Below are 12487 nucleotides of genomic sequence, written 5' to 3' on the forward strand. Positions count from 1 at the left end.
CTCGCACAGCGGGGCACACACTCGCACAGCGGGGCACACACTCGCACAGCGGGGCACACACTCGCACAGCGGGGCACACACTCGCACAGCGGGGCACACATTCGCACAGCGGGGCACACATTCGCACAGCGGGGCACACATTCGCACAGCGGGGCACACATTCGCACAGCGGGGCACACATTCGCACAGCGGGGCACACATTCGCACAGCGGGGCACACATTCGCACAGCGGGGCACACATTCGCACAGCGGGGCACACATTCGCACAGCGGGGCACACATTCGCACAGCGGGGCACACATTCGCACAGCGGGGCACACATTCGCACAGCGGGGCACACATTCGCACAGCGGGGCACACATTCGCACAGCGGGGCACACATTCGCACAGCGGGGCACACATTCGCACAGCGGGGCACACATTCGCACAGCGGGGCACACATTCGCACAGCGGGGCACACATTCGCACAGCGGGGCACACATTCGCACAGCGGGGCACACATTCGCACAGCGGGGCACACATTCGCACAGCGGGGGACACATTCGCACAGCGGGGGACACATAAGCACAGCGGGGGACACATAAGCACAGCGGGGGACACATAAGCACAGCGGGGGACACATAAGCACAGCGGGGGACACATAAGCACAGCGGGGGACACATAAGCACAGCGGGGGACACATAAGCACAGCGGGGGGACACATAAGCACAGCGGGGGACACATAAGCACAGCGGGGGACACATAAGCACAGCGGGGGACACAGACAGACGCACACAAAGAGACAGACGCACACAAAGAGGCACACACAGAGACACACACACAGACACACGCACACACACAAAGACGCGCACTAACAAAGACGCGCACACGCAGAGACACACACATGCAGAGACACACACACACAGAAACACGCACACACACAAAGACGCGCACTAACAAAGACGCGCACACGCAGAGACACACACATGCAAAGAGACATGTACACGCAAAGAGACACGCACATGCAAAGAGATACGTACACTCAGAGACACGCACACACAAAGAGACACGCACACACAAAGAGACACGCACACACAAAGAGACACGCACACACAAAGAGACACGCACACACAAAGAGACACGCACACACAAAGAGACACGCACACACAAAGAGACACGCACACACAAAGAGACACGCACACACAAAGAGACACGCACACACAAAGAGACACGCACACGAAAAGAGACAGTCATCCACGACCTCTCCGAACGTAACCACCTACCTTACGGAAATCCAGCCCTCCCATCTAAGGGCATCCGTCAACCCAGGAAGCGGGGAAAACGCGCCGGTCTCAAGGTGTGACTTAAATTATGTGGCTTCAAGACCCCTCTCCCCAGCACACTCCTGGCAATGTTCAAGCGATCGAGAACAAGCTGGATGACCTCAGGACTAGACTTACCTCCCAGAGGGAAGTGAGGAATTGCTGTGTGCTCTGCTTCACCGAGACATGGCTTACTCCGGTCACACCAGACTGTGCCAGCCAACCCGAAGGCTTCTTGATCCACCGGATGGACTGCATGATGGCCTCAGGCAAGTCAAAGGGCAGGGGTATTTACCTCCTCATCAATACCTCCTGGTACTCGGATGTGGTGTCCCTGCGTTCCACTGCTCCCCAGACCTAGAATACCTGACCGTGAAGTGTCGCCCTTTCTACCTTCCAAGTGAATTCACCTGTGTACTCATCACAGCAGTCTACATCTCACCCCAGGCGGAAATGAAGAAAGCACTTTATGAACTACACTCCACCTTCAACAACCAAGAAACAAATCACCCTGAAGCCCTGACAAACGTGGCTGGAGACTTCAACCAGGCCAACCTCAGGAAGGTTCTACCCAAACTCCATGAACATACCTCCTGCCCCACCAGAGGTGCAAAGACCCTGGATCACTGCTACACGAGCATCAAAGGTGCCTACCACTCAATTCCCTGACCACACTTTGGCAAATCTGACCACAAGTCGGAACTCCTACTTCCAGCTTACAGACAGCAACTCAAGAGTGATGAACCAGTCATGAAAACCATGCAGTGCTGGTCCGAGGTATCGGAGGATACTCTCCGTGATGGCTTGGACTCTGTGGACTGGTCCATATTCAAGGCAGCTAACTTGGACGAGTACGCAACCATCGTCACAGACTTCATCAGTAAGTGTGTCGAGGACTGTGTACCAAAGACGACAATATGGGTGTTCCCCAATCGGAAACCCTGGCACAACCAAAAGGTCCACTCCCTGCTAAAGTCCCGGACGGAAGAGTTCAAGTCTGACGACCCTGACCTATATAAGAAATCCAGGTACGATGTACGGAAAGTCATCAGGGATGCCAAAAGACAATACCGGATCAAACTAGAGTTCCAGGCCAACGACACAAACCCAAGACATCTATGGCAGGGCTTACATGAGATCACAGGCTACAAAGCAAGGCCAGGCGGAATTTCTGGAGCTTGAGCATCTCTCCCCGATGGACTGAACACGCTCTAGGTCCGCTTTGAACAGTCATAGAACTGTACAGCACAGTACAGGCCCTTCGGCCCACGATGATGTGCCAAACTAGTCTGAAACTAAGATCAAATCAACCTACTCCCAATCATTCTAGTGCGCTCCATATGCCTATGCAATAACCACTTGAAAGTTCCTAAAGTGTCCGACTCCACTACCATAGCTAAGAGTGCGTTCCACGCCCCAACCACTCTCGGAGTAAAGAACCTACCTCTGACATCCCTCCTATATCTTCCACCATGACCCTTATAGTTATGCCCCCTTGTGACAGCTACATCCACCCGAGGAAAATGTCACTGAACATCCACTCTCATCATTTTATAGACCGCAATTAAGTCATCTCTCATCCTCCTTCGCTTGAATGAGAAACGCCCCAGGTCCCTCAACCTTTCCTCATAAGACCTACCCTCCAATCCAGGCAGCATCCTGGTAAATCCCCTTTGCACCCTTTCCAATGCTTCCACATCCTTCCTATAATGAGGTGACCAGAACCTGTTAATAAATGCTAACACACTATAGGCTTTCTTCATGGCCCTAACCACTTGGGTGGCAACTTTCAGAGATCTATGGACATGAACCCCGAGATCTCTCTGCTCCTCCACATTCTTCAGAACCCTGCCGTTAACCCTGTAATCCGCATTCAAATTTGCCCTACCAAAATGAACAGCCAATACATCAGTACAACCCGCCAACACAGTCTTGGACACACCCATACCCACTATTACAGCCTCGGAGGTAAGAGTTGCCTTCTTGAAAGTAAACCTGCGGAAAGCAACGGGCCCCGACGGAGTCCCTGGGCGAGCACTCAGAGCGTATGCTGACCAGCTGGCTAGTGCATTCGCAGATATTTTAGCATTTTACTTCTCCATTCAGAGGTCCCTACCTGCTTCATGAAGACCACCATAATACCAGTACCAAAGAAGAACAAGGTAGCATGCCTCAACGACTACCGACTGGTGGCCCTGACATCTGTTATCATGAAATGCTTCGAGCGACTAGTCGTGAGATGGATCAATGCCAGCTTCCCAGACGGTATCGATCCATTGCAGTTCGCCTACCGCGGCAACTGATCCACAGCAGATGCTATCTCTCTGGCTCTACAATCAACTCTCGAACATCTCAACAAGGAAACCTACGTCAGACAGCTGTTCATAGACTTCAGCTCCGCCTTCAACATGATTATCCCAACAATACTAATAACCAAACTCTGCAACTTTGGACTTGACCCTTCCCTGTGCAGCTGGATCCTTGACTTCCTCACAAAAAGACTGCAAGTCAGGATAGGTAACAACACCTCCTCCACAACAGTCCTCAACACTGGGGCCCCGCAAGAATGTGTGCTCAGTCCTCTACTGTACTCCCGATAAACACACGAGTGTGTGGCGAAATTCAACTCCAATTCAATGTATAAGTTTGCAGATCATACGACTGTGGTGGGTCGTATCTCAAACAACGATGAATCAGACTACAGAAGGGAGATAGATCACTTGGTTGCATAGTGTACCAAAAACAACCTCTCTCTAAATGTTGGAAAGACCAAGAAACTGATCATCGACTTCAGGAAGCGTAGCACGGCACGCCCCCCCCCCCCGGTCTACATCAATGGCTCCGAAGTAGAGATGGTCGATAGCTTTAAGTTCCTGGGGGTCACGATCACCAACACTGTCCTGGTCCACTCACGTTGATGCAACAGTCAAGAAAGCCCAACAATGTCTCTACTTCCTACGGAAGCTAAAGAAATTCAGCATGTCTGCATTGACTCTCACAAACGTCTACAGATGTGCCATAGAGAGCATCCTATCTGGTTGTATTACAGCTTGGTATGGCAACTGCTCGGCCCAAGATCGCAAGAAACTGCAAAATGTGGTGAATTCAGCCCAACGCATCACACAAGCTTGCCATCCTCCCATTGATTTTGTATATGCCTCACGCTGCCTCAGAAAGGCAGACAGCATTGTTAAGAGACCCCTCACACCCAGGCTTTGCCCTCTTCTAGACCCTTCCATCAGGCAGAAGGTACAGATCAAGAGAGAGAGAGACACACATACAGAGAGCGAGAGAGACACACACATGGAGAGCCAGAGAGACACACACATAGAGACACATATAGAGAGAGCCAGAGAGAGAGAGAGAGAGAGAGAGAGCCAGAGAGACACACACATAGAGACACATATAGAGAGAGCCAGAGAGAGAGAGAGAGAGAGAGAGAGCCAGAGAGAGACACACACATAGAGAGAGCCAGAGAGGGAGACACACACATAGAGAGAGCCAGAGAGGGAGACACACACATAGAGAGAGCCAGAGAGGGAGACACACATATAGAGAGAGTGAAAGAGAGAGACACACACAGATAGAGGGAGGGAGACACACATACCGAGAGAGAGGGAGACACACATACCGAGAGAGAGGGAGACACACATACCGAGAGAGAGGGAGACACACATACCGAGAGAGAGGGAGACACACATACCGAGAGAGAGGGAGACACACATACCGAGAGAGAGGGAGACACACATACCGAGAGAGAGGGAGACACACACACACACATACAGATAGCAGCACTTGGAGTTTTCGGCGGGAGCGGCGTGCAGGGGCTGTCGGTGGGTGAGTATTTAAGTTTAAAATCACTTACCTTGCAGGAGCAGCACTTGGAGTTTTCGGCGGGAGCGGCATGCGGGGGCTGCCGGTGGGTGAGTATTTAAGTTTGAAACACTTACCTGGTCCCGTTGCTGTTCTTCTTTGCTGTTTTGTTTTTAAATTTTATTTTTTAAGGCGGGAACCGGAAGTTCGACCCGCGGACTTCTGGGAAGGTTCCCCCCCTCCCTCACCAATAAATTCTGGTGGAGAGGAAACCCGAGACACTACACGTGTAGTGTCTCCCACCCGCCCTCCTCCTCTAACCTAATAATAAAACCCATTGGTGTGACTTAAGTGCCATATTATATTATTATTTTTTCTTTTTTTCTTTTTTAATTTATTTATTAGCCAGATCTTGGTTGAAAGTTAGAGGGATGGCAGGGAGGGGAGTGCAATGTTCATCCTGCAGGATGTTTGAGGTGAGGGATGCCGTTAGTGTCCCTGCTGATTTTACCTGCAGGAAGTGCAGCCATCTCCAGCTCCTCCAAGACCGAGTTAGGGAACTGGAGCTGGAGCTGGATGAACTTCGGATCATTCGGGAGGCAGAGAGGGTCATAGATAGCAGCTTCAGGGAATTAGTTACACCAAAGATTGGAGATAGATGGGTAACTGCAAGAGGGACTGGGAAGAAGCAGTCAGTGCAGGGATCCCCTGCGGTCGTTCCCGTGAGTAACAAGTATACCGCTTTGGATACTTGTGTGGGGGGGGGGGGGGGGGGGGGGGGGGGGAGACGACGACTTACCAGGGGTAAGCCATGGGGTACGGGCCTCTGGCACGGAGTCTGTCCCTGTTGCTCAGAAGGGAAGGGGGGGAAGAGGAGCAGAGCATTAGTAATTGGGGACTCGATAGTCAGGGGCACAGATAGGAGATTTTGTGGGAGCGAGAGACTCACGTTTGGTATGTTGCCTCCCAGGTGCAAGGGTACGTGATGTCTCGGATCGTGTTTTCCGGGTCCTTATGGGAAGGGGGAGCAGCCCCAAGTCGTGGTCCACATTGGCACTAACGACATAGGTAGGAAAGGGGACAAGGATGTCAGGCAGGCTTTCAGGGAGCTAGGATGGAAGCTCAGAACGAGAACAAACAGAGTTGTTATCTCTGGGTTGTTGCCCGTGCCACGTGATAATGAGATGAGGAATAGGGAGAGAGAGCAATTAAACACGTGGCTACAGGGATGGTGCAGGCGGGAGGGATTCAGATTTCTGGATAACTGGGGCTCTTTCTGGGGAAGGTGGGACCTCTACAGACAGAATGGTCTACATCTGAACCTGAGGGGCACAAATATCCTGGGGGGGGGGGGAGATTTGTTAGTGCTCTTTGGGGGGGTTTAAACTAATGCAGCAGGGGCATGGGAACCTGGATTGTAGTTTTAGGGTACGGGAGAATGAGAGTATAGAGGTCAGGAGCACAGATTTGATGTCGCAGGAGGGGACCAGTGTTCAGGTAGGTGGTTTGAAGTATGTCTACTTCAATGCCAGGAGTATACGAAATAAGGTAGGGGAACTGGCAGCATGGGTTGGTACCTGGGACTTCGATGTTGTGGCCATTTCGGAGACATGGATAGAGCAGGGACAGGAATGGATGTTGCAGGTTCTGGGGTTTAGGTGTTTTAGTAAGCTCAGAGAAGGAGGCAAAAGAGGGGGAGGTGTGGCGCTGCTAGTCAAGAGCAGTATTACGGTGGCGGAGAGGATGCTAGATAGGGACTCTTCTTCCGAGGTAGTATGGGCTGAGGTTAGAAACAGGAAAGGAGAGGTCACCCTGTTGGGAGTTTTCTATAGGCCTCCAAATAGTTCGAGGGATGTAGAGGAAAGGATGGCGAAGATGATTCTGGATAAGAGCGAAAGTAACAGGGTAGTTATTATGGGAGACGTTAACTTTCCAAATATTGACTGGAAAAGATATAGTTCGAGTACATTAGATGGGTCGTTTTTTTGTACAATGTGTGCAGGAGGGTTTCCTGACACAATATGTTGACAGGCCAACATGAGGCGAGGCCACTTTGGGTTTGGTTTTGGGTAATGAACCAGGACAGGTGTTGGATTTGGAGGTAGGAGAGCACTTTGGGGACAGTGACCACAATTCGGTGACGTTTACGTTAGTGATGGAAAGGGATAAGTATACACCGCAGGGCAAGAGCTATAGCTGGGGGAAGGGCAATTATGATGCCATTAGACATGACTTGGGGGGGATAGGTTGGAGAAGTAGGCTGCAAGTGTTGGACACACTGGATAAGTGGAGCTTGTTCAAGGAACAGCTACTGCGTGTTCTTGATAAGTACGTACCGGTCAGGCAGGGAGGAAGGCGTCGAGCGAGGGAACCGTGGTTTACCAAAGAAGTGGAATCTCTTGTTAAGAGGAAGAAGGAGGCCTATGTGAAGTTGAGGTGTGAAGTTTCAGTTGGGGCGATGGATAGTTACAAGGTAGCGAGGAAGGATCTAGAGAGAGCTTAGACAAGCAAGGAGGGGACATGAGAAGTATTTGGCAGGTAGGATCAAGGAAAACCCAAAAGCTTTCTATAGGTATGTCAGGAATAAAAGAATGACTAGGGTAAGAGTAGGGCCAGTCAAGGACAGGGATGGGAAGTTGTGTGTGGAGTCTGAAGAGATAGGTGAGATACTAAATGAATATTTTTCGTCAATATTCACTCAGGAAAAAGATAACTTTGTGGAGGAGAATGCTGAGACCCAGGCTATTAGAATAGATGGCATTGAGGTACGTAGGGAAGAGGTGTTGGCAATTCTGGACAGGCTGAAAATAGATAAGTCCCCGGGGCCTGATGGGATTTATCCTAGGATTCTCTGGGAAGCCTGGGAAGAGATTGCTGGGCCTTTGGCTTTGATTTTTATGTCATCATTGGCAACAGGAATCGTTCCAGAGGACTGGAGGATAGCAAATGTGGTCCCTTTGTTCAAAAAGGGGAGTAGAGACAACCCCGGCAACTATAGACCGGTGAGCCTCACGTCTGTTGTGGGTAAACTCTTGGAGGGAATTATAAGAGACAAGATTTATAATCATCTAGATAGGAATAATATGATCAGGGATAGTCAGCATGGCTTTGTGAAGGGTAGGTCATGCCTCACAAACCTTATTGAGTTCTTTGAGAAGGTGACTGAACAGGTAGATGAGGGTAGAGCAGTTGATGTGGTGTATATGGATTTCAGTAAAGCGTTTGATAAGGTTCCCCACGGTAGGCTATTGCAGAAAATACGCAGGCTGGGGATTGAGGGTGATTTAGAGATGTGGATCAGAAATTGGCTAGCTGAAAGAAGACAGAGGGTGGTGGTTGATGGGAAATGTTCAGAATGGAGTTCAGTCACAAGTGGCGTACCACAAGGATCTGTTCTGGGGCCGTTGCTGTTTGTAATTTTTATCAATGACCTAGAGGAGGGCGCAGAAGGGTGGGTGAGTAAATTCGCAGACGACACTAAAGTCGGTGTGGTTGTCGACTGTGCGGAAGGATGTAGCAGGTTACAGAGGGACATAGATAAGCTGCAGAGCTGGGCTGAGAGGTGGCAAATAGAGTTTAATGTAGAGAAGTGTGAGGTGATTCACTTTGGAAGGAATAACAGGAATGCGGAATATTTGGCCAATGGTAAAGTTCTTGGAAGTGTGGATGAGCAGAGGGATCTAGGTGTCCATGTACATAGATCCCTGAAAGTTGCCACCCAGGTTGATAGGGTTGTGAAGAAGGCCTATGGAGTGTTGGCCTTTATTGGTAGGAGGGATTGAGTTCCGGAGTCAGGAGGTCATGTCAAATACGGCCGCATTTGGAGTATTGCGTACAGTTCTGGTCACCGCATTATAGGAAGGACGTGGAAGCTTTGGAGCGGGTGCAGAGGAGATGTTGCCTGGTATGGAGGGAAAATCTTATGAGGAAAGGCTGATGGACTTGAGGTTGTTTTCGTTAGAGAGAAGAAGGTTAAGAGGAGACTTAATAGAGGCATACAAAATGATCAGGGGGTTAGATAGGGTGGACAGTGAGAGCCTTCTCCCGCGGATGGAAATGGCTAGCACGAGGGGGCATAGCTTTAAACTGAGGGGTAATAGATATAAGACAGAGGTCAGAGTTAGGTTCTTTACGCAAAGAGTGGTGAGGCCGTGGAATGCCCTACCTGCAACAGTAGTGAACTCGCCAACATTGAGGGCATTTAAAAGTTTATTGGATAAGCATATGGATGATAATGGCATAGTGTAGGTTAGATGGCTTTTGTTTCGGTGCAACATCGTGGGCCGAAGGGCCTGTACTGCGCTGTATCGTTCTATGTTCTCTGTTCTAGAGGGAGAAACACATACAGAGAGAGAGACAGCGCGAGAACATATGGGGGGGGGGGGGGGAGGGAGAGAGAGAGAGAGAGAGAGAGAGAGACAGAGACAGAGACAGAGACAGAGACAGAGACAGAGAGAGAGAGAGAGAGAGAGAGAGAGAGAGAGAGAGAGAGAGTCAGAGAGAGAGTGTCAGAGAAAGAGACACATATAGAGAGAGCCAGAGACACACACACACACACACACACACACAGAGCCAGAGAGGGAGACACACACATCGGGAGAGCCAGAGAGACACACTCATAGAGAGAGCCAGAGAGAGAGACACACATATAGAGCGAGCGAGAGAGAGAGAGAGAGAGAGAGAGAGAGAGAGAGACACAGATAACGAGAGGGAGACACAGATACCGAGAGGGAGACACAGATACCGAGAGGGAGAGACACAAACTGAGAAAGGGAGACACACATACCGAGTGAGAGGGAGGCACACACACACATACAGAGAGAGAGGGAGGCACACACACACATACAGAGAGAGAGAGGGAGACACACATGGAGAGAGGGGGAGAGAGCGAGGGGGAGAGCGAGGGGGAAGAGAGAGGGGGAAGAGAGAGGGGGAAGAGAGAGGGGGAAGAGAGAGGGGGAAGAGAGAGGGGGAAGAGAGAGGGGGAAGAGAGAGGGGGAAGAGAGAGGGGGAAGAGAGAGGGGGAAGAGAGAGGGGGAAGAGAGAGGGGGAAGAGAGAGGGGGAAGAGAGAGGGGGAGAGAGAGGGGGAGAGAGAGGGGGAGAGAGAGGGGGAGAGAGAGGGGGAGAGAGAGGGGGAGAGAGAGGGGGAGAGAGAGGGGGAGAGAGAGGGGGAGAGAGAGGGGGAGAGAGAGGGGGAGAGAGAGGGGGAGAGAGAGAGAGAGCGCATACGGGGGGGAAGAGAGAGTGAGAGCCAGAGAGAGAGAGACATACACAGAGAGCCAGAGAGACACACACATAGAGAGAGCCATAGAGAGAGACACACATATAGAGAAAGCGAGAGAGAGACACACACAGAGCTAGAGAGGCACAGACACCGAGAGAGAGGAAGACACAGACACCGAGAGAGAGGGAGACACAGATACCGAGAGAGCGGGAGACACAGAAACCAAGAGAGATGGAGACACACGTACCGAGAGAAAGGGAGACACACATACCAAGAGAGAGAGGGAGACACACATGCCGAGAGAGAGAGGGAGACACACATGCCGAGAGAGGGGGAGACACGGGTTCGATCCCAGCCCCCGGTCACTGTCCGTGTAGAGTTTGCACATCCTACGTGGGTCTCACCTCCACAAAACCTAAAAAGATGTGCAGGGTAGGTGGACTGGCCATGCTAAATTGCCCACGAATTGGAAAAAAAGAATTGGGTACCCTAAATTTATTTTATTAAAAAACAACAGATCAGTACCATTAAACGCAAGTGTCATTAGCAACTGCTGCTTTCTTGTGTAGGTCCATGAGCTGGAACAGCTCAGATGAAATAATGGACTGAGAAGTACATAAAATAATAACATTTTACAAATTACATTAAAAACATTGATTTTTATGTAAATGCTGCTTCATTGCCATTTAGTCTTCTGTTGGTGTCTGGGGGTTGCATTAATTTTCGAGCATGGGGTCACGTTGGAAAATAAATTCTAGGAGAGTGCTTCCCAACCTAAGAAATCATTGGCGGCGAGTGGCTTTTTTCTTGGAAATCTTTGTGCACAAATTAGACCCTGCACCGCCATCCTCATCTCGCCTCACCTAGTTGTTCTGATGTGCCTATACAAATTTCTGTGCACAGTTTTTTTTAGGAACTGAAAAATAGTCATCCATTTCTACACTGTTGGATACTCTGCAGCGATCAACAAACTAGCATAAAATAAAAGCAGATTTAATTTCAACGCTACAGTAAAGGAATGTATTTGTTAGAGGGTGGGAAAATTAAATCAAAAGATTGGAACAGAGCAAAAGTAATGGATCAGGAAGAGTTCGAAAACTGCAAAGACTTACAAAACCTTACAAGGGACTTATAAATGTAAAGCACGAAGACCAGAGCTTTCCTTTCTGGCTCAGTAGCAGCATTTTGCCTCTGAGGGAATGCTGCACCATCTGTAGTGCGGTCTTAAGATGAGACTTTATCAAAGGTCCCATCTACACGCTTAGGTGATTGCAGGAGGTCTCATAACATTATTGAAAAAGAGCAAGGGAGAGCTCTGTAGCTGCCAAAATCTGATCGTCAATCAACATCAGAAACGGATGATTTGATTAACTTATTGCAGTTTGTGCGAAAATTGGTTGACACATTTTCCGACATTAGTGACACTTCAAAATTTCCCATCTTTTCCATTCCTCTCATCCTCCCCAGGGTGCAGAAGTCATGAAAGGTGTTATAGAAATGCAAGTTTTTTTTGATAGCTCTATATCATAAGAAAATTCAAATTCATATTAAGCAGGTTCTATTATTACATCTGCTGATGAACATGCACAACAGAACAAGCTGTTGCAAGATTATATCAAAAAACAAATTTTACATTTCGGGAATTTCATTTCACCCCTCGCATCTTTTCTTTCTTAAAGGTCATTTATTTAAATACTTTTTTCTTTTTTAAAATAAATTTAGAGTACCGAATTCATTTTTTCCAATTAAGGGGCAATTTAGCGTGGCCAATCCACCTAGCCTGCACATATTTGTGTTGTGGGGCGAAACCCACGCAAACACGGGTAGAATGTGCAAACTCCACACAGACAGTGACCCAGAGCCAGGATCGAATCTGGGACCTCGACGCCGTGAGGCTGTAGGGCTAACCCACTGCGCCACCATGCTGCCATTTATTTAAATACTTAACAATAAAGATAAGGAAGATAAACCTTACACGGTAGATCCTGAATGATTGGGACATAAAAGAACTTTTCATTGCATTTGATGCCTTCACAGCAGCAGAAGAACACATCAGGGCTTTCTTTTGTTTCAACACATTCATCCCTACAAAACAAAAACATACAGATCGCTTGGCATTTGTTCACAGCCACATGGTTACAATTGCTGG

At 49.4% G+C, this 12487-nt stretch overlaps 1 protein-coding gene across 2 annotated transcripts in view; it reads right to left on the reverse strand.

Annotated features, from left to right (window-relative positions):
• Nucleotides 1-12487, reverse strand: part of LOC140387977 (activin receptor type-2A) — a 233995-nt gene that overhangs the window by 60597 nt on the left and 160911 nt on the right. For both annotated transcript variants that reach the window (XM_072471411.1, XM_072471405.1), the window contains exon 3: nt 12314-12423. In XM_072471411.1, the coding sequence (XP_072327512.1) occupies nt 12314-12423 (110 nt within the window). The remainder of the gene's footprint in view (nt 1-12313; nt 12424-12487) is intronic.

Source organism: Scyliorhinus torazame, chromosome 2 (assembly GCF_047496885.1).
Source record: "Scyliorhinus torazame isolate Kashiwa2021f chromosome 2, sScyTor2.1, whole genome shotgun sequence".
In the NCBI taxonomy this organism is placed as follows: Eukaryota; Metazoa; Chordata; class Chondrichthyes; order Carcharhiniformes; family Scyliorhinidae; genus Scyliorhinus; species Scyliorhinus torazame.